The sequence below is a fragment of the Peromyscus maniculatus genome, chromosome 1, assembly GCF_049852395.1.
Source record: "Peromyscus maniculatus bairdii isolate BWxNUB_F1_BW_parent chromosome 1, HU_Pman_BW_mat_3.1, whole genome shotgun sequence".
In the NCBI taxonomy this organism is placed as follows: domain Eukaryota; kingdom Metazoa; phylum Chordata; class Mammalia; order Rodentia; family Cricetidae; genus Peromyscus; species Peromyscus maniculatus.
Window position 1 is genome coordinate 2444123 of NC_134852.1, and position 26458 is coordinate 2470580.

The following is a 26458-nucleotide window of genomic DNA, read 5'->3' on the forward strand; positions in this document are numbered from 1 at the left end:
TATTAAGAATGGAGATGTATTAATGAAGAGGCAATGTCAGAGCCAAATCAGGTTCATGGAATGTACATCAGTGCTCTAATGACTTATAAAACAGATACTACAGTGTCACTAAGGTGAGGATACCATATGAGTAACAACTGAAAAAGCATTAGCTTTGTTTAATTTCTGTCAGCATGAATCAGAAGATAAATTGAGTGTATTCCTTCTGTATATGTATCTAAAACAGAGGAAGACGGTTTAGATAACATTGCAATGTTCTGGAGCAGGGAAGTGGCTTAGGATACCAGCCTTTGTTGACTACCCAAGAGAGGCCTTATCCCATATGAAAAGTGGATGAGTGTGGGGTGGGGAGAGGTCAGGGGAAGTGGGAAAAGGGGTAACTGTGATTGGTATGTAAAATAAAAATAATAATAAAATAAAATATTAAAAAGGGGGGAAGGAGAACCTGAGAATGCATTCATGATGATCTGCATTTCTTCCAGATGTGGATCAGTGTGTCAAGTGTCCAGAAACTCAATATGCAAATACTGAGAAGAGCCACTGTCAACATAAGACTGTGACATTTCTGGCCTATGGTGAGCTCCTGGGAAAGACACTCAGCTTCTTGTCCCTGGGTTTCTCATTACTCACAGCTGTTGTCCTTGGGGTATTCCTGAAGTACAGAGACACTCCTATTGTCAAGGCCAATAACCAGCATCTCAGTTACATCTTGCTCATCACTCTGATCCTTTGTTTTCTCTGTCCCTTGCTTTACATTGGCCATCCTAGCACAGTCACCTGTATCCTGCAGCAGAACATATTTGGACTTCTGTTCACTGTGGCTCTTTCCACTGTGATGGCCAAAACTCTCACTGTACTCATAGCCTTCAAGATCACTACTCCAGGGAGAATGAGGAGGTGGCTGCTGATAGCAAGGGCCCCCAATTTCATCATTCCCATCTGCACTCTGCTGCAAGTTGTTCTCTCTGGAATCTGGCTGGCAACCTCTCCTCCGTTTACTGACAAAGATGTCCTTTCAGAACATGGACACATCATCATCATTTGCAACAAAGGCTCAGCTATTTCCTTCTACTGCATCCTGGGATATCTTGGAATACTGGCTCTAGGGAGCTACCTTATGGCTTTTTTGTCCAGGAATCTGCCTGACACATTCAATGAAGCCTAGTTCCTGGCTTTCAGCATGCTGGTGTTCTGCAGTGTCTGGGTCAGCTTCCTCCCTGTCTACCACAGCACCAAGGGGAAGGTCATGGTGGCTATGGAAGTCCTCTCTATCTTGGCTTCCAGTACATCACTCTTAGGCATCATCTTTGCCCCGAAGTGTTACATCATACTATTAAGGCCAGAAAGGAATTCACTTCATTACATTAGGGACAAAACATATGCTAGGAGGAAATACCTTGAAACCTAGCTACCATGTGTCTTAAAGAGATTGGAAGCATGATTGTTCTTCACTATCTGAACACTCACCTATGAAGTCATAATTTGGCATTTGATCCCATAGGCTGTTATTTCTTTAAGTAATAGTATTAAGCTAAATGAATTCTGCATCCATCCTTTCTTTCATGTTGAGAGCCTGAATTTTGAGTCCTCTTCTTTCATTCACTATTACTTTTGTGTTATTGATTTCATTTGCTGATGAAATCCTTATTTGTGAGTTCTTCTATTTGGATCATTCACATATTTTATTAGCTTGACAACTGGATTCAAATAAGATTTATTTCCTCTATCAATTACGTATGCTCATGAACAGATTCAAGAGTCATATATGTAAATATTCTTAAATATTTTATAAATTTGACATTCAGTGCAACAAATTTGTGTTGATATAGTGTTTTGTTTTTGAAGCCCCTAAGACATTTCACCAATTTGTCATGCTTTCTTTTATTACATGTTTTTATTCTGAAGAAATCCAAATTATTCACATTCGATGTAACTTTTCATAAAGATTATACTATACCAGATCACTGCGTAATGAGCTACATACTAAGTTATTGCAAACTTAGGACCTCCTTTTATAACCCAACACCAAATGTCAACCAGAACAGCAATTTGCAGTCAATACCTGGAGCCTCTCTTTGAATTATGATGCCCTGTGTCAAATGCCCAGATGTAACTACTCACACTGACTCTGTACTCACTTCTCTGTGTTACTCTAAACATCCAGTCAGCCTTTATTTTGTCACTCCCTCTAAGTCCTTCACCTTTTGCTAAATATGTGCATATTCCTTCAACTCCTACAGACTGGGAAAGACCTACAATCCAGGAAGGCCATTTGCAACCATTGATGTGGAGGCTTCTCTGAACCCAGGACTCCAGATAGAATCAGCAAAAGATCATGGTGCTTGGCTTCACAACTGATCTGGGTGATGGCTGTATGTGAACTAGGACTTCATGAACTATGTCAGAGAGAGTCAGATCAGTCAGGAAGACTAGTTCAAGAAGATTAAATAAGAATCAATAAGGAACGTGGGGACTGGCACATGCTTATTTACATAAGGAGTCCCCAAAAGAGGAAGACAATGCCTCATGCACCTGTAAAGCCCCAGAGCTCTTACCATTATGCATTCCCCTCATTCTCATAGAAACCCACTATTCAGATTTTTTTTTTGTGTGTGTGTTTGTGAGAGAGAGAGAGTGTGTGTGTGTTGAGTGTATTGTTATATGCAAGTGTGTATATAAGTGTCCTTGGAGGCCTTAAGAGGGCATTGATCCTTTGGAGCTACCATTACAGGGTGTGTGAACTACACACTCAGCCACTTTGCAAGAGCAACACATGATTTTGTCTCCTGAGATATCTCTCCAGCTTCTGCATTTATTCTATCTGCTTACCAAAACATCCCTATCTCTTAAGTTCTACTCTTCTAACTCTCAGAATGCATGAGGATAATCAAGTTTTCCCCCTACAAGGGATAGCCTTGCTCTGCCTTCATCTGCTAACATGAGTTCACAAAATTCCTGCATTTTCCCTCAGTACTCCATTGCTTTCAAAGTCCTACATTTGCTAACATCTCAAAAAGAAGCCTCTGAGTTTGCTTTAAATTTTATTGTATATTTGTGAAGAAAAGAACATTTCCACTTCATACTAACATCCAATATTCAAGTCTTGTAAAAATAGGTGGCTGAGTAGAAGGTTATGGGAGACAATGTAGAGAAAAATAGTATACATGACACTTCTGGGAATCATTATTACAAGAAACAGTGACAGTGATTAGGTAATGTGTACATCTTGCATTGTATCCTAATAGGTGGTTCTGGAAGATGTTTTCTCCCTTAACTTTTGAAGAGAATTTCTCTCTGATCTTAGCAAAATGATGTAGCACTTGGGGACAAAGATGCATACCAGCAAGCCTGCACTTGAGGCCAAGATGGAGTAGACCTCCACAGCCACCATGACCTTGCCCTTAGTACTATGGTAGACAGGGAGAAAGGTGAACCAAACACTGCAGAACAACAGCATGCTGAACATCAAGAATTTGGCTTCATTGAATGTGTCAGGGAGATTCCAGGCCAAGAAAGTTACAGTGAAGCTCAGCAGGGCCAGAGAACCCAGGTATCCTAAGACAGAATAGAAAGCAGTTACTGAGCCCTTGTTGCACACAATGATGATGTGGCCATGCTCAGAGTGTGCATCAATGTCAATAGAGGGAGGAGATGTTCCCAGCCAGATTGCACAGAGAATAATTTGGATGATGATGCAGATGGGAATGATGTAGTTGGGTGACCCTGATACCAGGAGCCACCTCATCCTTCCTCCAGGAGCAGTGACTTTGAAAGCCAAAACCACAGTAATTGTTTTGGCCAACACAGTGGAAATGGCCACAGTGAATACAACTCAATATGTTGTTTGCTGCAGGATACAGGTAGCTGAGTTGGGATGGCCAATGAAGATCAAGGAACAGAGGAAACAGAAGATGAGGGAGCTGAGCAGGATGTAGCTGAGAGTGAGGTTATTGGCCTTCACAATGGGAGTGTCTTGGTGCTTCACAAAGACCCCAAGAACCAGAATGGTGAATGCAATCAATCACAAGGCCATGCAGGACAGAGTCATCCCCAAGGGATCATCAAAGGTCAGAAATATCACATCTTTGTGGAGGCAGTGGTTCTGCTCCATGTTGGCATACTGGTCCTCTGGACACTTCATACACTGATCCATATCTGATGCAGAAAACAAAAGTATTGTTAGTGGAACTTCAGCATTTCTTATTGACAGGCCATGCCAGTGTACTGTGGAATCTTTACAACATCCACATTCTTTATCACTGAAGATATAATTGAGAATTTTCTGAAGAGCAATGCTTCCATTTCATAATGCCTGTTTTCTTCAAGGACAAACACAGATCCTGTGGATTCACTATAACATGAATTTTTCTGTCCGAATTAGAAGTGATGCCCTCTTTTTGGAGCCAATTTTTCCTGATGGCTTTACCCAGCAGGTCCGCATAGAGGATGATTAGGATCATGGGCCTGAGTGCAGGTGTCTGAGAGGGTCTACCGTTAGCTGTGCTGGGGGGAGGTCTTTTGTTCCACCCCTTGGCATTCCTTTAAATACACTAGGGCAGAGACTTCGATTAGTATCCACGTCCTCTCCAGGCCATCCTATATTTTCTCTCTTTTCTCCTCTCTATCCCTCTAACTAACATTTCCTGCTGCTCCTACTCAAGAGTACTTTGGGGAATTGTGGGGGTGAGGGATGACCCCACACACACTCTCATATACCCAAGGAATGCTCAATCATACCACAAGGACAAATGTTCAACTATGTTCATAGCAACATTATTCATAATAGCCAGAATCTGGAAACAACCTAGATGCTTCTCAACCAAAGGTTGGATTTTAAAAAGTGTGGCACATATACACAGTGGAGTACTACTCAGCAGTAAAAAACAATGACATCATGAAAATTGCAGACAAATGGATGGAATTAGAAAATATGATCCTGTGTGAGGTAACCCAGACTCAGAAGAGCAAACATGGTATGTACTCACTCATAAGTGGATATTAGATGTAAAACAAAGGATAACCAGACTACAACCCATAGCTCCAGAGAAGCTAGCTAACAAGGAGGACCCTAAGAGGAATGTATAGATCACCCTTGGAAGGAGAAATAGATGAGATCTACACAAGCAAACTGGGGGTAGGTGCAAAGGAGGGTAAGGAATGGGGCATGAGAGCATAAAGGATAGGAACTGGAACAGGGGCAGAGTGGGAGAGAAGGAAAGAGATATCATGATAAATGAAAATATCATGGGAATAGGGAGAAACCTGGTGCTAGGGAAGTTTCCAGGAATCCAAAAGGATAACTCCACCTTAGACTACTAGCAATAGTCGAGAGGGTGCCTGAACTGGCCTACTCCAGTAATCAGAATGGTGAATCATAGAGCCCTCATCCAGTAACTGATGGAAGCAGATGCAGACATCCGTGGCAAGGCACCAGACTGAGCTCCAGGAGTCCAGTGGATAAGAGAGATGAGGGATTCTATGAGCAAGGCACATTAAGATCAAGATGGGGAAACTTAGACCTTAAGGCCAAACTAGTGGGAACTCATGAACAGTGGACCAAAAGCTTTGAAGCCCTCATGTAGCTGGACTAGGCCCTCTGCATAGGTAAGGCAGTTGTTTAGTTTAAACTGTTATGGGACCCCTGGCAATGGGATCAGGATTCATCCCTGGTGCATGAATGGCCTTTTGGGCACCCAGTGCCTATGGTGGGACACCTTGTGCAGCCTTGCCGGGGGTGGGGATGGGATTTGGACCTGCTTCTACTGAATGTACCAGGCTTTGCTAACTCCCCATGGGAAGCCTAGCCTTGGAGGAGGTGGGAATGGGGGGGGGTTGGGGGGAAGGCTGGGGGATGGGAGGAGAGAGGAGAGGGGAAATCTGTGGTTGGTATGTAAAATGAATATAAATTGTCTAAATAATTTTTAAAAAAGAAAAAAAAGAAGTGATCCCCTCATGAGAGATGGAGACTTGGTTTTATCCAGGATGAGACCCTCTATACATTTTTTTAATTCCCATATGGTCATCACTAAACATATGAATAGCTGAGAAACATCAAATAGAATCTATTGTGCGTGTGCATGCATATGTGCATATGTGGGTGAAAGCAGTAAATGAGAAAGTGTGTGAAAATAGTAAATGAAAGAGTTCATGAGTTTGAGAGTTTTGGGTGGGTGTATGGGGAATTCAATGGGGAGAGAGGGAGGTTTTAAAATGATATATGAAATTCTAAAGATAGATTAATTAAATATGATTACCTTAGATGTGTCCTCATTGGGGAATAGGGATACCAAACAGTTTATAAAGTGAAATAATCCTACTAATAAAGGTAGAAAACTCTATACATACATAGCTTGTATCTTATACCACCACCATAGTGAGCACAGAGCACCTACTTCCTTCACTAATTTCCTTCTATATGAGACATGTGGGGGGAACCCTTTCCCCCTGGATATTCTTGAGGAGTGAGGGATAAGAGATTTAGATAGAAATATAGAGAGGAGAGAGAGAGAGAGAGAGAGAGAGAGAGAGAGAGAGAGAGAGAGAGAGAGAGAGAGAGAGAGAGAGGCTTCAGAGCGGCCTAGATCCTAATCTACCATCCCAGAACTTTATTCCAAAGGGCTTTTTATAACAATGCCAGGGAGGCAAAAGACCTAAAGACCTCCCCCTTACGAGATACAACCAGGTACAGACCCTACCAAACACCTATACCCAGGCCTTAGGTCCAGTCCAGTCATCCCCTTATGCAGCCCTGCTGGTAAATCAAGCTCAGATATCACTAGGAAACCTCTGTGGGCTCCAACAGACCTGGGTTCTACTAATGTACTCAATGGTGAAGGAGTTATTGGTAAAACAGCATGAACAAGACAACGTGAGAACTCCCAAGTGAGAGTGGTAACACAGAATATTTGAATTGAACAAGAATAATCCATATTCATAAGTTGTAATTTTCATGACAGCAAGTAAAGGAAATATGATTGTAATAGTTCTAAATTGTGGATAATAATGGAGAGCAATGATGTGCTTCCAGGATTTTAAGTCATTCTATGAAAAAAACCAACCTAGCATTCATGGACAGCTATGATTACAGTTTTTTATTGTTTGTTGCTATTTATGGGGCTGGAAAAAATAAAAATAGTTCAGCTGTTATGCTGTTATGAGTATGTTCTGCTCTTACAGGGGCCTAAGTCCAGTTCCCAGAATACACATTTGATTCCACACTACCATCTGTCACTGCTGTAAAAAAGGGCATCAGATGGCTTGGATGGCCTTTACATGGACCTGGCCTGTATGGACTTAATACCCTCTTCATACACCTAATTAAAATATTAATAAACATAAGAGTTTCTTGTTTATTTTTTGGTATTTATTATTATAATTGGCATTTATATTACTTTTATGTTAAAACTATTTTATTACCATCTGTTTATTTATTTACTATTTGCATGTGAGTGTGTGTGTGTGTGTGTGTGTGTGTGTGTGTGTGTGTGTGTGTGTGTGTGTATGGAATGACTTCATGTAGAGTACAAGGTGTCAAGAAGGCATCTTGTAGGAGTTGGCTCCATCTCACACCAATGGGCATCCTGGGATGAACTCAGGTCATTAGCTTTATTGGTGAGAGAGTTTCCTGATAACTCTTCTCACTGATCCTAAATGTTTTTTTTTTTTTGTTGTTGTTGTCTTTTGAGACAGGGTTTCTCTGTGTAGTTTTGTGCCTTTCCTGGAACTCACCCTGTAGCCCAGGCTGGCCTTGGACTCACAGAGATCAACCTGACTCTGCCTTCTGAGTGTGGGGATTAAAGGCATGCACCACCACCGCCTGGCTAAATGCCTTTTTTAAAAACAATTTATTTATTATATATGCAGTGTTCTGCCTGAATCTATGCCTTCACACCAGAAGAGGGCAACAGATCTAATTAGAGATGGTTGAGAGCCACTGTGCAGTTGCTGGGAATTAAAATCAAACCTCTGGAACAGCAGCCAGTGTTCTTAACCACTTAGCCATCTCTCCAGCTCCTTAAATTCTTTTTTAAATGTTCTTTGCATTATAGACAATGACTGGCAATAAAAGTGAAAAGCAATTCTGGCTTCGACTTTGTATTTGGCTATCTCCAAATCAACAACTGGTTGACTTATATGGACTGTTTGTATCACAATATCATTTGAATAATTGTGGCTATTTCTTTTCACTACAAAACTATTCTATTTATAGTATTATGGAATTATTGCTACTGTGTATAAAAACTTTAGTATGATGCCTATCATTCTCTACATTATTTGTCCACACTTACTCCACTTTTTTGATATGAAATCATATTGAACCTGTAAGTGGGAACTCTGGAAATTACATGGCATGGTGCTGACTCATGTTTAGCTGTTTCTAGTAATTTTACCCACAATTTCTACTCTTTAGTCACCTGACATCCTACAATGGCATCAGTATTAAAACCCTCTGTGAACCTCCCTCACATGGAAGTAACAGCAATTGCATCATCCCAAAGACTCCTTAGCAGGTTCCCATTGCAGCCTTTTGATACCACCCTGAACTCACATCTCCATGCTGTCTTCCCCACTTACCTGTCAGCTAAATGACAACACAAAATACTAGCAATTCATCTAATGCTGTATAAATAGCATGCCCACCACCATACAATATTTATTTACCATCCCAACACATGATGGCTCAATATCACTGTCAGCAATGTTTGTGGGCAGTGGCAAGAACAAGTTGTGTGAGATTCGTGACTTCAGTGGCGGGGGATGACTCAACAGTTAAGAGTTCTTACAGCTCTTGTGGAGAACAAAGGTTTGGACTCAGCATCCATGTGGAAGCTTTTATCTGTCTGTAACAAGTTCCAGAGGCTTGTATGCACTATTTTGGCTTCCAAAATCTACTGCACATAAACTCACACAGGAAACCATACATATATTCAAGAAGGAAAAATGAATAACTAAATATCTAAAAAGATTCATGACTACAATCTAGTCTACATGCATCTTTACAGAAATATAATCAATGGGACAGATATACAGTAGAATTCCCTCACAGGGCTTTTTGATTTTTAAAAACATTTTCTTTTAGAAAATACTACCAGCAATTTTTTTTACAATGAGTCAAAGATATATGTGAAGGCACAGGGTGTTAAATATAAGGACATTATTATTGATCATACACTTGTAAAGGAATGGATTTTATTTGTGCTGTTACAGGGCCACAGAACTTAGTAGGTCCCCAGACTCTAGCTCAACCGATTTCATGATAGAAATATCATTCAGACTGCAAAACTCAGCACACAGAGAGGGCACCACATGCAAAACTAAAACAAAGACCTAATCCACTATGGTCCTTATAATTCTGGGAAAGTCTCAAAATGTACTAACCTTGCTTTTCAGCTTCTGTAGATCTGCTCCTAGCTGACTGTCCTTGGTAATTGAAATATGTTAACACAGATCATGATTCTCATGCTCAAAAGCTCATCCTGAGAAAGGCTGAGGCTACACTGGGTCCTGAACACCCAGTATAATTGCTATCCAGCTAATCAAGACTTTATTTGACTAAACCTATGTCCGTGCAGTCTTCTCTGGTGAATACCACACAGCAGTGCAGCTCCCTTCCAGGCCCCTTCAATGTCACAGTATGGATAGGAGAAGAAAGTCAATCTGAAGAATTTCTCCCTGCAGTAAACACTTGTCTCATTGGAAATCTCATTTGCTGGGCAGGGGGTGCAATCAAAACAGCAGGCTGCCATTCCTTCTTGTTGGAATTTTCTGAATCCAGGGTGACAATCAACACTGCACACAGCAGAAGGCATCTGAGGAAAAGCAGACAGATGCTGGGCCAGGAGTCTGACTACTCTTTCAATAGTTATAGCATCTCATATAGTTAACAAGTTTTCTTTCTATACATGACCTGAGTGAACACATTTCTTTCAGGACTTTGTACGAGGACACACATGAATATGTGAGAACAAATTGATGAAACATTGAGGTGCTTCTGAACTACTAAAAGTGTATGTTATGTGACCACTGGAATGCCTGAACTGTTCACCCTATCCATACATTGTATAGCTTAGTTTTTGTCAACTTGACACAAATCAAAGCTACAAGAAAAAAAATAAAAACTTAATTGAGAAATTGTCTCCATCTAATTGGCCTCTGGTCACATTGGTGAATTATTTTCTTAATTGCTCATTCTTCTGGGAAGCACCACCACACCTGGTCCTATTTCTGAATTTAGTGGAAATGCTTTAAGTTTCTCTATATGTAGTACAATGTTAACTGCTTTGTCTTATAGAAACTTATTTTGTCAAGATACGTCCTTTCTATTTTTCAAGGGTTTTTTTTTTCTGTTTTTTGTTTGCTTTCTCTGAAGAGATGCTGAACATTGCTCAAGAACATTTCTGTATCTTTATAGATGTGCATATAATTTCTGTCCTAGAGTATATTTATGTGACATATTGTACTTGAATGATTTGCATATGTTGAACCATCCTTGCATCCCTGTAATAAAGTCATCTTGGGTATAGAGATTGATCTTTCTGATGTGCTGTTTTGATCTGTTTGCCAGTGTTTACTTGGGAATTTTTCCATCCATGTTCATAAGATTGGACTACAGTTTTCTTCTTTCTGAGTCACTTTACCTGGAATCGTCTTTTTCCTTTACTGCTGAGACTCTGTTCTTCATGAGTGCAGTGTATTCATTCTGAGCAACAAAGTATTGTTTTGTCAAAAAGAAAAAAATAATTTCCTTATCCGTGTCCTTTGATTAGAGAGTAGGATTCTTCAAATTCAGTTATTAATGAAAGCTATGTGGTGAGTCTAGTCAAATTGTGTTTTTATAACTTTTAATATATTTCTAAGCTTTGCTTTTCTGTCTAGTGATCTAGTGTAGTCTGTATGTTCCTGTGACATCTACTGTTTATCTTAATATTCAATGTGAAGGAGTGTGAAGCATGAGAGACTCTTCAAGTGTGTCCCTTAGTGCTATTCCTGCAATTATGGTCACCATTACAAGTTTTTCTATCTTCCTGAATTTATGAAGGACAGCTTTGCTGGGTATAGTAATTGAAGTTGGAAGTTTTGTCTTTGTTTGAAACACATAATTGATACTCCCTCCTTTTAAAGTGTCTATGAATATAGCTACTGTTCTTACGATGGGAACTTTCAATGAAATTGATCTTCTCTCTTGCAACATAAAATTCCTCTGTATTCTGCCTAATTCAGATTTTAGGTAATATTTAACAGGGGCAGGACCTTTTGGGAACCTGTCTTTTAGGCACTCTTACTGCTTTCTTTACCTGGATGGCTATAACTCCCCCAGCATTTGGTAAAATCTTGGCTGTCACTTTATGAGAAATATCTTTGGTCCTTTCACATGTTTTCCTCCTCTTGTGCCTGTGCTTTCTTAATTTGGTCTTTTACTGATGTCTCCTAAGTCTCTTGTGTTTTCTTCATCCTTCCTTATTGTTTTATCTTTGTCATAGTTTGAATTAAAATTCATCTGCCTTGTTTCAAGTTCTGAAAGCCTGTCTTCCACTTGAGACTTTCTGAAAGAACATGTTTTATACAGTTTGTTGCTTGAATTCTTGTGACTTTCCTTTTCAAAATTTTGGTATAAATTCTTCATTGTTATTGTACCTTTATTGAATTTCTGTCACATCCTCTTTCAATTTCCTATTGTTTGCAAGTGTTTCTGATCTAACCTTATCTAATCCTTAGAGGTAATTGTTATGCTCTTTGATTTTTTCGAACATTCTTACAATTATTCTTTGAAACTTTGGTATGTCATTGAGTTCACTGTCACTTAAGCCTATACCATTTGAAGTCCTGCTGACTCACTGTTTGCAGATTTCATTTCTGCATTATGATTTGCATATCTGGAATAGGGCACATGTTGGGTTGTTTTTAGTCCTTCCTATCCTTTTGGTTGATGTTTTTGTAATGTTTGTTCAAGTTAGGCCTGGTAGAAGCAGGCGTGTAATTTCATTGCTCTCTTCTGATCTAGTGGTGCAGCTCAGTAGTGAAAACTTTAGCCCCTTTGCTCTGTTCTCTTAGCACAATTATCTCATCACTGTGAAAACAGAATATCAACTGTTTATTTAACTGTATCTGAGCAACCTGAGATATCACTTCAGATGAAGTCTGCAGACTTTTCAAAAGGTAAAGCTTTTCAAACTCAACACACATCATTTTAGTAAGCGATGTAGTTCAGATACTATAAAACTAGACACGTCAGAATGAATGCCTACAATATACCCAAGGACACATAATGAGATATTTTATTTACAAATTTCCTGAAAGCCAAATCATTATGACTATGAGTACCTGTCCAACCAAACAAGAAAACAAGACAATTTTTTCTTTGTTGGATTGATTGATTGTCTGTTTGAAGGAGTTATACAAGAATTAAGGTGCAGCCAGACAGTGGTGGCACATGCCTTTACTCCCAGCACTTGGAAGCAGAACCAGTTGCGTCTCTGTGAGTTCGAGGCCAGCCTGGTCTACAGAGCTAGATTGAGGACAGGCACCAAAATTACACAGAGAAACCCTGACTTGAAAAACAAACAAACAAAAGAATTAAGATGCAAGAAAATGCCCTCCTAGCGAGGAATTTCTTCAGGGCTGGAGAGGTGGCTCAGCAATCAATTGCACTTGCTATTCAGTCACCCACTTCTACACTTAGGCTCAAAATTGTCTTCAGTTCCTGGGTATCTTAACACTCTCTGTCATACTTAGCTACCTCATACTGATACAGAACACAGATATACACAGGCAAAACGTCCATATTCATAAAAAGTCTAAAAAAATAAGTTATAATTAATAACATATCTAAGTTGGGCCATGAAAATGCAAATGTATTGTTAGAGATGTTGGCAATTTAGGACCTCCTGGTCAAAGTACCTGAATAAAATTATAAATTAATGACCTGCATATCTGTTCTTTGTTCCAAATCTTTCCTTACAAATAGCTTCAGTCTTTTTAGCATATAGATTTGAGATTCAACAGAAGAGAAGAAAAGCAATGGGCAGTAATCAGAATGGTACCAGGAGAACATTGACAACCTCACTGGGAATAATATCAAACATTGGCCACAGCTAGTTTTATATTTGTTTACAAATCAGAGAGATTCTAATGTAATAAATATCCATCATATGAATGTCTTAGATTTGCAAAAAATTACTAAAAATTAAAATTGTACAAAAGTGAAAGTCTAAAGTTGAGTCTTCACATAACCATCTAATTTCACTAAGTCACAAGGAAACCCAAATGGCCCCACTGAATAGTGGTTAAAACTGTGAGGTGTGCATCAGTACATTTTTGTCAGACTCACCTGTCTAGTTCCTGTGGCCCACTCTATCATATCCTGGAATAAATGGAGCTGTTGACCATGTGGAAAATATGGGTTAAACTCTCCTATTTTTACCTTAAGCCCAACACCATGGGGGAAGCTCCAAATATGGTAAATATCATACTCTGCTTGCAGTTTTTCTTTCTGATTCATATTTATTGCATCTCCAACAGGGTTAATAAACTTCAAATTCTTCAGAAATTGGTGAATCTGAGAGATGGTAAACATTCTTTAGTGCATATTCCCTTATTTTAAGTCAGAAAATCTGTTCTGATTTCATCCTAAGGCAACTTTACTGAAGGTGCCCAAGAGAAAAAAAACTCAGTAAAAGCATGTGAATATACAAAGTCATTGTGTTCCTTGAATTTTAGTACTCTCAAAGGAAATCATCAAACACAAACACAGACATATACACAAACACCAAATGTAACTGTGTACAACACACACACACACACACACACACACACACACACACACACACACACTTCCACAAAGACACCCATGCAGAGGCACACACATAATTCAGCCACACTAACACATACATACATATAAACCTATACAATCAAATACATACTCAGACACGGAAACACACAGGCACATACAGACACAAAACACAGAGAGAGAGACACACACAGAGATGCAAATATTCACAAAGAGATATATACACTCAACAAATATGTGCTCATATCCACAGGTATACACATACACAAGAGAGAGTTATCGTATATTCATAGTAACACATCTATATACACACACATACACAGGCACAGAAATATATACAGACACTCACAAAGACACAATACCCATACACAAAGACATAAACAAAGACACACAGAAAATCAGACAAAAACATACTCACACAGGCACACAACTAGGTATTGAACAGAATCTCACCACTATTTCTTGTTTTATTGCTCTCAAAATAAACAAGAGGATAAGATCCCCAGAGTCTACAGTAGGGTTAGAATCAGTTGAGTATACTTAAGTAAACCCTATAGTGACTACCACATATATGACAATTAAAAATGTCACAGTTGAGTGTGGAAGCACAGATCTTTAAGCCTAACACTCAGGAGACAGAGGCAGGTGAAACTCTTAATTCAAACGAGCTTCATTTACATAGTGTGTTTCAGGTCAGCCAGAGCTACATAATGAGACCCTGTTCCAAAAACAAAATAAAAGAACAAGGTCTAATTTTGGAATGAATTTATGAAAGAAATATTGATTGTATTTCCAATATTGGAACGGGGCTGACAATGTTGAGGTCATCTATAACAAAATCATTGAACTTCATTGAAAAATTCTGTCTTCCACTCCACTGTGTTGTCTTAAAGGATTATAAGCACATTTAGATTTACTTCCTTGGCAGAATAAAATGTTCAGAAATCCTTGTATATGCTGGGCGGTGGTGGTGCTCGCCTTTAACCCCAGCACTTGGGAGGCAGAGGCAGGTGGATCTCTGTGAGTTCAAGGCCAGCCTGGTCTCCAAAGCGAGTTCCAGGAAAGGTGCAAAGCTACACAGAGAAATCTTGTCTCAAAAAACCAAAACAAAAACAAAAACAAAAAAAACAGAAACAAAAACAAAACAAAAAACAGAAATCCTTCTATGTTGGGAAAGATTTTACTAGACTCCTTGGTTTGAGCATGTGAGAGACTCTTAAAAAATATAACATTAATGACACCAAGTACCATCCATTGGAAGATACAGTACCTCTGAGTAGTCATAATCCAGTGGTTTCCTAGTATTGATTGGCTGGTTTTCTACTTGTTGAAGAAGCATTTCATGAAGAGCATGGGCCATAGCATACACAGCATTGTATACATCATAACCATCAACACTAAAGGCCATGTCAAAAGTCTGTAGCATTAACCATTCCAGTGAGACATTAGATGAGCAGTTCTCCAGTATCTTACAGTTAGATGTTGAGGCTTCACATCTAAAGTAATCCACCCTAGTCCTGCCAGGAATTTGTCTGTGTATTTTGGAAGGGTTCAATGTCTGAACATAATTTTTAAGACCAGAAATCTCAGCAAGAGTCCCATGGAATGAGTCAAGTGTGAAATCTCTCTTACTTGTAGTGACATCCCACTGTGAGGTTGTGACCCATATTCTCTGTATACCTCGTGATTTCCACATTCTAAAGCACACAGAGTGCTGTGTGTGTCACCATAGATGATAACAACATTTGTGGATGATGTCTCAATTTGGTTGTTATACACTTCAGCTCTTGACATGTATAACTCCATGTTGACTGGGATCATGATCACAAAGGCTAAGCAGACTCCTTTGACTTCAGTTTCTCCTCTCAGATCTGAGAGAAATTGGAGACCCTGGTCATCATCTGAGATGGCCAGCCCAAACCAGTTCCAGTTGAAGTGAAGAACCAAAGAGACCATGGCCAGGGCCAGAGCTGTGTCCTTGGGGGCCATCTGATACAGATTGGGAACATGTTCATGATCACTCAGGATAGGATTGAAAGGTCCATAGGTGAGCTGAAAAACAAACACAGGGAGTAGCATGAGGTAGAGGACTGTCAGAAACCTCAATGGGAGCCCTGAGGTGTGTGAAGCACCAGTTTAAATGACAGGAAAGGCAATTTTTCCCTATCACTACAGTTATTACCCCATTAGAAACATGAAAAAAAAACCACTTTTCTACAATTTGTTCAAGGAAAATCCCCTTGACTTGACTTGATCTTCTTCTCATCTACATATCAAACATTGAATTGTGAAAGTCACACTGAATGCCTGATTAATTGTGTTTGAAACTGATTTACATGAATGTGAAGCCAATGTCCACCTTATACTCTCCTTAGCACCAGGCTATACCAACTAAAGAGAAATATTCCATACTTTTCCACCAAAACAACCTCACCTGTGGATATCGGTAGAGCTGAACAAATGGTGTCAGTCTCAGGAACGTTGCTAACATTTTCCCTGTAATCACTACTTGACATGTTGTCTTATCTTCACAGATATAGTTAAGGAGAAGATTATATCTTCTTGCAGAAAAGTTCATGGAATTTTTAAATGCCTGTTTATTATCAGAAGCATTAATGAAGAAGTAAAGCATTAGCGATGCATTTGGAAGAAGATACAGATTCCTGTTGATTTTGTCCACAGCAAAAGCCAAGGGCAGAGCAAACTGGAAGTTTCGAGTTGGTAATCTAAAAATAAGGGCATAGGGTTTAGTATGGATAAGGCTCTATAGATACAAACTTTTTAGTTAATACAAAGATTGTTGTGAATTCAACGCCATTTTCAGCTAAAGCTTCACAAATTACCCTGTGTAAGGTTGGAAAAACATGAAACTTTTACAGGCTTCAGAGCCTGTAAAAACCTAAAGAAGTTGATGAGAGTGGATGACATGAAAATGAGAGAAATGTGTTCTTGTCAGCTTTGACAGAGAATTTCACCTTGGCTATATGAGTACTGGATGTACATTTGATAAAAGATATGTGTGTGTATCGGTATGGGCACTTGAGAATATAGTTTTCATGGGGTTCAGAAGAGGAAGCTGGATCCTGCAGAGCTGGTGTTTTAAGTGGTTTTGAGGTGCCTGCCAACATGGGTGGTTGAAACTGAACTCAGGTTCTTTGACAGAACAGCAAGTGCTCCAAAATGCTGACCCGCATCTATATCCCCAGTTTATTTCTTTCTATATTCTCAATATTCTTCAGTCTAGTATAGCTAGCAGATATTTTTCTTTCTGTTTGTAGGCTGCCTTTTACCTTGTTCATAACATTTTTAAAGGAAGAAAAAATAATTTTATGCAATCACACTTGTTAATTTGTGGTTATTATTATTATTATTATTATTATTATTATTATTATTAAGAAATATTCTATTCATTTTAAATGCCAACTACAGATCACAATCTCCTCCCTCCTCCTTCCTCCCACCTGCCAGCCTTTGCCCCCACAACCTACCACCCATTCCCACATCCTCTAGGTCCAGGCTTCCCATGAGGAGTCAGCAGAGCCAGGTACATTCAGTAAAGGCAGGTCAAAGCTCCTCAACCTGCATCAAGGATGTGCAAGGTGTCCCACCATAGGTAATGCACTCCAAATATCCTGCTCGTGTACCAGGGATGGATCCCAACCCCACTGCCAGGGGTCCCCTTAAGCAGGTCAAGCTACACAACTATCTTGTCTATGCAGAGGGCCTAGTCCAGTCTCATGTAGGCTCCATAGCTATTGGTTCACAGTTTATGAGTTCCCACTACTTTGGTTTGGTTGGCTCTGTACATTTCTCCATCATGATCTTGATCCCTCTTGCAAATATACAATCCCTCTTCTCTCTCTTCTACTGGACTCCTGGAGCTTGGCCTAGTGCTTGGCTGTGGATCTCTGCATCTGCTTCCATCAGTTACTGGAGAAAGTCTCTAATATGACAGTGAGGGTATTCACCAATCTGATTATTGGAGTAGGCCAGTTCAGGCAACCTCTCCATTACTGCCAGTAGTCTAAGTTGGGGTTACCCTTGTGGAATCCTGGGAACTTCCCTAGAACCTAGGGTTTCTCCCTATCCCTATGATGTCTCCCTCTATCATGATATCTCTTTTGGTGTTCTTCTACTCTATCCCTGTTCCAGCTTGACCATCCTATTCCCTTATGTTCTCATCCCCCATTACCTACCATGGGTGGCCCCCCAACTCCAAGTTTATTCATAGAGATCTCATCTACTTCCCCTTCCCAGGGCAATCCATTTATCCCTCTTGTGGTTCTCCTTAGTTAACTTCTCTGGAGTTGTGGGTTGTAGTCAAAATATCCTTTGCTTTACATCTAGTATCGACTTATGAATGAGGACATACCATGTTTGTCCTTCTGAGTCTGGGTTACCTCACTCAGGATCATATTTTCTGCTTCCATCCATTTGCCTGCAACTTTCATGATGTCATTTTTTTTACTGCTGAGTAGTACTCCATTGTGTATGTGTGCTATATTTTCTGTATCTATTATTTGTTTGAGGGACATCTAGATTGTCTCCAGGTTCTGGCTGTTATGAGTAATGCTGCTATGAACATAGTTGAGCATGTGTCCTTGTAGTATGATTAAGTGTTTCTTGGGTATACACCTAAGAATAGTATAGCTGGGTCTTGAGGTAGATTGATTCTCAATTTTCTGAGAAACCGCCATACTGATTTCCACAGTGACTGTACAAGTTTGTACTCCCACTTTCAATGGAGGAGTGTTCCCATTGCTCCACATCCTATTGAAATAACTGTTATCAGTGTTTTTAAACATAGCCATTCTGACAGGTGTAAGATGGTATCTCAGAGTCATTTTGATTTGCATTTCCCTGATGACTAAGTATGTTGAGCAATTCCATAAATATCTTTTGGCCATTTGAGATTCTTCTGTTGAGAATTTTCTGTTTAGATCTGTAGCCTATTTTTAAATTGGATTGTTTGGGATTTTGATGTCTAATAATTTCTTGAATTCCTTATATATTTTGGTGATGAGCCTTCTGTCAGATGTGGGGTTGGTAAAGAACTTTTCCCATTCTCCAGGCTTTTGTTTTGTCTTATTGCCCATGTATTTTACTCTATAACAGCTTCTCAGTTTCAGGAGGACCCAATTTATTAATTGTTGCTCTCAGTGTCTGTGCTACTGGTGTTATATTTAGGAAGTGGTCTCCTGTGCCAAAGTGTTCATGACTACTTCCTACTTTCTCTTCTGTCATGTTTAGTGTAACTGGATTTATGTTAAGGTCTTTTTTTTTATCTACTTTGACGTGAGTTTTATGCATGGTGATAAAACTCTATTTGAAATCCTCTACATGTTGACATCCAGTTATATGAGCACCATTTGTTGAAGATGCTTTCTTTTTTCCATTTTACAGTATTGGCTTCTTAGTCAAAAATCAGGTGCTTGTGGGTGTTCTTTAATTCAATTCCATTGGTCCACATGTTGGTTTTTATGCCAATACTGAGCTGTTTTTATTACTATAGCTCTTAGTAGAGCTTGAAGTCAGGGATGGTGATGCCTCCAGAGGTTGCTTTATTGTACAGGATTCTTTTAGCTATCCTGTTTTTCTTGTTTGTTTGTTTTTCCATATGAAATTGAGTATTGTTCTTTCCAGGTCTGTGAAGAATTGTGTTGCAATTTTAATGGGGATTGCAATTCAATCTGTTGATTGCTTTTGGTAAGAATGTCATTTTGACTAAGTTAATCCCACTTATACATGAGCATGGGAGATCTTTCCAATTCTGATATCTCCTTCAATTTCTTTCTTCAGAGAGTTAAAGTTCTTATCATACATGTCTTTACTTGCTTAGTTACAGTTACCCCAAGGTAATTTATATTATTTGTATCTATTATTAATCGAGATGATTCTAGATTTCTTTCTCAGCCCATTTATCATTTATATATTGGAAGGCTACTGATTGTTTTGAGTAATCTTTTATCCTGCCACATTACTGAAGGAATTTATCAGCTGTAGGAGTTTCCTGATAGATTTTTTTGTGGGTCACCTATGTATACTACTGTATCTTCTGCAAATAGTGCAAGTCTGACTTCTTCCTTTCCAAGTTGTATCCCCTCAATCTCCTTTTGTTATATTATTGCTCTAGCTAGAACTTCAAGTAATATTTTGAACAAATATGGGAAGCGTGGACAGCCTGGTCTTGTTCTTGATTTCAGTGGAGTCACTTTAAGTTCATCTCCATTTAATTTGATGTTGGCTGTTGACTTGTTGCAAATTGCTTTTATTTTGTTTAGGTATATCTCTTATATTTCTGATCTCTCTAGGACCTTCATCATGAAGCGTTTTGGGATTTTGTCAAAGTCTTTTTTAACATCTCTTGAGATGATCATGTGTTTTTTTTCTTTCAGTTTTTTTATATGGTGTATTACATTGACAGATTTTTATATGGTGAACTATCCTTGCGTCTCTGGGATGAAGCCTAATTGGTCATGATGGATAATTTTTTTGATGTGTTCTTGGTTGAGGTTTGTCAGTATTTCATTATTTTTGCATGAATGTTCATGATGGTGATTGGTCTGTAATTCTCTTTCTTTGTTACATCTTTGTGTGGTTTGGGTATTAGGATAACTGAAGCCTCACAAAAAAGAGTTTGGTAATGTTACTTCTGTTTCTATTGTATGGAACATCTTGAAGAGTGTCGGTATTAGCTCTTCTTTGAAAATCTGGTAGAATTCTTCACTAAAGCCATCTGGTCCTGGGCATTTTTTTTGATTGGGAGACTTTTAATGACTGTTTCTATTTCTTTAGAGGTTATTGGTCTATTTAAATAGTTTATCTGGTCTTGATTTAAATTTGGTATGTGGTACTTATTCAGAAATTGTAAATTTCTTTTAGATTTTTCCAATTTTGTGGAGTACAAGTTTTTGAAGTATGACCTGGTGATTCTCTGGATTTCTTCATTGTCTGTTGTTATGTTTTCTTTTCCATTTCTAGTATTTTAATATGGATGCCCTCTCCCTTTCAGCCTTTTGGTTTATTTGGAGAAAGGTTTGTCTATCTTCTTGATTTCCTCAAAGAACCAATGATGTGGGATAATGCCCTTGTACACTGTTTATTAAAATGCTGATTGACCAAGAGTCGGGCACGAAGTATAGGCAGGGTAAGCAGATGAAGAGAATTCTGGGAAGAGAAAGGGCTGAGTCAGGAGTAGCCAGCTAGACACAGAGGAAGCAAGATGGCATGGCAGAACTGAGAAAAGCTACCAAGCCATGTGGCTAAACATAAATAAGAATTATGGGTTAATTTAAGTGTAAGAGCTAGTCAGTAATAAGCCTGAGCTAATGGCCAAGCGGCTGTAAATAGTATTAATCCTCTGTGTGATTATTTTATAAAAAGCTGCAGAACTATGAGTGAGAGATTTGTCCTGACCACAGGCTAGGCAGGACATGGGAAATCTGCATGCAAACCAAGTCTTTGTTTCATTGATTCTTTGTATTGTTCTCTTTGTTTCTATTTTATTAATTTCAGCCCTCAATTTGATTATTTCCTGGAATCTATTCCTTCTGAGTGAGTTTTCTAATTTTTGTTCTACAGCTTTCAGCTGTGCTGTTAGTCACTAGTGTGAGATTTCTCCATTTTCTGTAGGTGGGCATTTAGTGCTATGAATTTTCCTCTTAGCACTGCTTTCATAGTGTCCCATAAGTTTAGGTATGTTGTACATTTATTTTGATTTAATTCTAGGAAATCTTTAATTTCTTTATTTCTTCCTTAATCCATTGGTGATTCAGTTGAGCATTATTTAGTTTCCATAAGATTGTAGGCTTTCTGTAATTTTTCTTGTTGTTGAACTATAACTTTAAGCCATGGTGGTCTGATAAAATACAGGAGGTTATTCCAATTTGTTTGTATCTGTTGAGGTTTGCTTTGTGACAAAGTATGTGGTCAATTTTAGAGGAGGTTCCATGGGGTGCTGAGAATAAGGTATATTCTTTTGTGTTTAGGGTATAATGTTCTGTAGATATCTATTACATCCATTTGAGTCATAACATCTGATAGATCCCTTATTTTTCTGTTTAATTTCTGTTTGGCAGATCTGTCCATTGGTGAGAGTAGGGTGTTGAACACTTCCACTACTAATGTGTGGGGTTTGATGTGTAATTTAAACTTTAGTAATGTTTCTTTTACAAATGTGTGTGCCCTTGTATTTGGGACACAACTGTTCAGAATTGAGACTTCATCTTGGATTTTTTTCCTGTGATGAATATGTAATATCTTTCTTGATCTCTTTGATTGATTTTAGTTTGAAGTCTATTTTGTTAGATATGAGAACAGCTATACCAACTTGTTTCTTGAGTCCATTTGATTGGAATGTCTTTTGCCAGCCTTTTATTCTGAGGTAGTGTCTGTTTTTGAAGGTGATGTGTATTGAGAGCTGCTGGTAGGAAAAGATTATGGGATTATACAGCAGATGACCACTAGAGTTCAGAAGGTCAACCTATCAGCTAAGTTTTCTGTTAGAGGAAACCATCACACAAGGTGTTATAGAATTACTGCCTTTTTAATGAATTGGCTGTTTCTTGTTATAAACTTCTTATACAATAACAGCTATGATTCTCCTCATTTGCCATGCATTTCCATGTCACATGTACATGTAATCTCATGATTGCTTCTCAATCTTATGGGGACAACTTTCTTTGTACTTTTTGATAATTGGATAACTTCCCCAGATGTGTTTATTTTTTACTAATATACATCTGTCCAGGGACATTCTCCAGACAAGTATTTCAGCAAAGATAAAAAAGATACCTTTTTATCCAAGACCAAGTGCAGATAGATAAACATGAGCTCATCTCATCCACAGATACAGAAAATAACCACTATCAAATAAATACACAACTCCTTACCTTCAGCATGGTTTATTTACACAAGACCTTAATTTATTTCCTGCTCACATTTCTGGGATGATGTTTTAGCTACTTGCTAATTACTGAGTTAAGTTACTGAGTTATTTCCCATGGACAAAAGGAGATTTTTTTTTTTGAGACAGGGTTTCTCTGTGTAGCTTTGCGCCTTTCCTGGATCTCACTCTGTAGACCAGGCTGGCCTCGAACTCACAAAGATCCACCTGCCTCTGCCTCCTGAGTGCTGGGATTAAAGGCATGTGCCACCACTGCCAGGCCTCAAAAGGAGATTTCTAAAAAGGCCAGGCATATGATAGATGCTAAGCTTTGCATCTTGTGCAAATTAAGATTTAATCCTCCTCAGCCAGGTGCTCAGCCAGATTTCCTCCTTAGCAATTACTATAAGTGAAAGTGCTTTTACTAACCAAATGCTACATGCTCTGATGTAGGTTGCTTAGCAACTGAGCATACATCTCCCACCCACCCTACCAGAAAGCAGCTACAACAGGGATGAGCAGGGGGAGGAGTGTTGCCTAAGAATAAAAGACAGTTTTACTTTACTAACAACTTATACTGACATAGATAAACTCCTAAAATTGTATTTAACCACTTCTAGATTATAGTTTGAGCACATAAATTTCTTTTTAGCCTACCCTAATTGAACTTAGTCTTCAGTTGACCCTACCAGAGACCTCCCTTTTAGTCATTCCCCCATTTCATTTGTAGCTGGAAGCTGACAATTATTGCTTTATGTGTAGATCCTTATCTCCCTCTGCAACTCTGAAAGCTTCAACCCTCACACTGCTTTGCCAAAGAGTTACTGCTTATGTATATACTGGTTCCGCACAACACTTGTGAGAACTGATTTAGAAGAACAAAGATGAGGAGGAAAATGGAAAGAACTAGATAGAAATGAGAGAACAGCAGAAGGGACTGAGAGCAGAAGGGACTGAGAGGAGCTAAGTATGAGAACAGAAAATCTGTATAGATAGAATTTGACATAGAAGAAAAAAGTGAATAGACTAAAGAACTCAATGTGCTTAGATTCATTTAATATCCCTCAGATCAGTATCCTAGCTGTTTGTAGTTTCTGTACTGGACTCTGGTAGAAATCTCCTCAGGGCAGGTACCTGTGTAGAATTCAAATGAGGTGTGTTTCTTGTATGCAGCAGAAGGATGGGTCCTGTTTTCATGTCCATTCTGTTAGCCTGTGTCTTTTAGGTGAATTGAGTCCATTGATATTAAGGGATATTAATGACCAGTGATTGTTAATTCCTGTTATTTTTTGGTGGTAGGGTTGTGTTTTTCCCTTCTTTGGGATTTATTTGTTGGTGTGGAAATATCTATTGTTTGTGTCTTCATGGTTGCATCTATCTTCCTTAGGATGGATTTTTACTTCTAGTGCTTTCTGTAGAGCTGGATTTGTAGAAAGGTATTGTTTAAATATGGATTTATCATGAAATATTTTGTTTACTTCATGTATGGATATTGAGATTTTTGATGAGTATAATAGTCTAGACTGGCATCCATGGTCTCTTAGTGTCTGCATAATGTCTGTCCAGGACCTTCTGGCTTTCAGAGTCTCCGTTGAGAAGTTGGGTATCATTCTGATGTGTCTGCCTTTGTATGTTGCTTGTCCTTTTTCCTTTGCAACTCTTAATATTTTTTCTTTATTCTGTATGTTTAGTAGTTTGATAATTATATGGTGAGGGGAATTTTTTGGGGTCCAGTCTGTTGGTGTTCTGTAAGCTTCTTGTATCTTCATAGGCATTTCCTTCTTTATGTTAGGAAATTTGTCTTCTATGATTTTGTTGAATATATTTTCTGTGCCTTTGAGCTGGTATTCTTTTTTCTTCCATTCCCATTATCCTTAGGTTTGGTCTTTTCATGGTGTCTGGTATTTCCTGGACATTTTGTGTTATGATTTTGTTAGCTTTAATGTTTTCTTTGACTGACAAATCTATTTCCCTTATTGTATCTTCAGTGCCAGAGATTCTCTCTTCTATGTCTTGCATTCTGTTGGTTATGCTTGCATCTGTAGTCCCTGTTTGTTTACTCAGATTTTCCATTTCCAGCATTCCCTCACTTTGTGTCTTCTCCATTGCCTCTATTTTAGTTTTCAAGTATTGAACAGTTTTCTTCACCAATTTGATTGCTTTTTCTTGACTTTCTTTATGAGATTTATTGATTTCTTCCAATTTTTTGTTTGTCTTTTCCTTGATTCCTTTAAGGGATTTTTCATTTCCTCTTTGAAAGCCTCTATCATCTTCTTAAGCTCATTTTTAAGGTCAACTTTTTCTGCTGCTTCTGCATTGGGATGTTCAGGTCTTGATGTAGAGCCACTAGGTTCTGGTGGTGCCATACCGGTCTTTATGTTGTTGAATGTATTTTTGCATTACCATCTACCCATCTCTTCCTACAATCAGTGCAAATGGTGTCTGAGTCTTAGGTCCAATCAGCACTCTTGGTACATTGAGAGCTCTTGATCCAATAGGAGCTGAAGGAGTCTGTGTCTCAAGTAGCAGCTTCAGTCTTGGAGAATAGGTGGATTTGGGTGGGGGTGGAGTGGGGCTTGTAGGTTAGAGTCAGGTGGGGATGGTGGTAGCCATGCCTACCTGCAGGATTCCTGCTTGCTGGCCTGCAACTGGGGCTGTAATGGTTGGGTGTATATGGGCACAATTTGTGCCCCTGGGTCTAAAGCCTAGAGGCTGGTGTGGGAGGCTAGGAGAACAAAGACTTGCCTCTTGGTTCAATAGGAGCTGGCAAGAGTCTGTGACTCAGGGACCATTTGTGGTGTCAAAAGATGCGTGGGCTTCGGGAATGGGGTGGAGCTCGTAGTTCACAGGGTCCAGTGGGGGTTTTTAGTCAGGCCTACCTGGTCGTCTGCAACTGGGGCTGCAATGAGTGGGAATATTGCGGTGCACGTTGTACCCATGAGCCTAAAGCCTTGAAGCTGGAGTGATTGGGTAGAAGAACAAAGACTCCCTTCTTGATCCAATCAGACCTGGCAGCGTCTGTGTCTGTCTCAGGAAACAGCTTTGGTCTCAGAGAATGGGTGAGTTTGGAGAGTGGGGTAGAGCTTGTAGGTTATAGGGTCCATGGGGAGAGTGGTAGTCAGGGCTGCCTACAGGAGTCCTGACAACTGGTCTGCGACTGGGGCTACAATGGGTAGAGGTATAGCGGCATTGGTTGTGCACATGGGCCTCTAAGATGTGATCTTATTTCCTGAGTTATTAGATATCTTTATATGTTTCCTCCATCAGTTTCATGGCTTCAGGACTTAGAGTAAAGTCTTTGATCCATTTGGACTTGATTTTGGAACAGGATAATGGTTAGAAGATACTTCATTTCAACTTATGAATGGCAGTTTTTTCCACTAGCATTTGCTGAGCAGGCTGTTTGTTCTCCATTTCACATATGGGGGGGATTGCCTATTATTAGAATGATTTTTTCCTAGAGTATATTTTGTTAATGTTTTTCTCTTCTCCCAATTTCTTCTGGGTCCTCCCCAACTCCCTAACCACTTACCTCTATAATGTTTTTCTTTGTATTATTCTTTAAAAACAAAACAAAAAGGATAAAAAGGCAAAAAAACCCATAAAATGAAAATTAAAATAAACATAAAAAACCAAACAGATATCTGTTTCCATAAGTTGATGGGTGAAGCCTCTCTTATGACAGTTGGTCTAGATACCAATTTAAGAGTGTAGCAGAATATCATCAGGAATCATTCCATTGACTTTTTTTGCAATTCATGCTTGGTTCTATCCTAGGTCTCTGGGAT

At 39.0% G+C, this 26458-nt stretch overlaps 1 protein-coding gene and 1 pseudogene across 2 annotated transcripts in view; one reads left to right on the plus strand and one right to left on the minus strand.

Moving 5' to 3' along the window:
- The window catches only part of LOC102928556 (vomeronasal type-2 receptor 116-like), a 22464-nt gene extending 14356 nt beyond the window's left edge, over nucleotides 1-8108 (plus strand). The window contains exons 5-6 of one of the 2 annotated variants that reach the window (XM_076568100.1): nucleotides 483-575; nucleotides 2241-8108. In XM_076568100.1, the coding sequence (XP_076424215.1) occupies nucleotides 483-575; nucleotides 2241-2302 (155 nt within the window). In that variant the 3' untranslated portion in view covers nucleotides 2303-8108. Of the gene's footprint in view, nucleotides 1-482 lie in introns of both variants that reach the window. The other variant, XM_076568097.1, reaches the window with a different exon arrangement.
- LOC102904907 (vomeronasal type-2 receptor 116-like) lies at nucleotides 3239-25609 on the minus strand (annotated as a pseudogene).
- Between the last annotated feature and the right edge of the window lie 849 nt (nucleotides 25610-26458).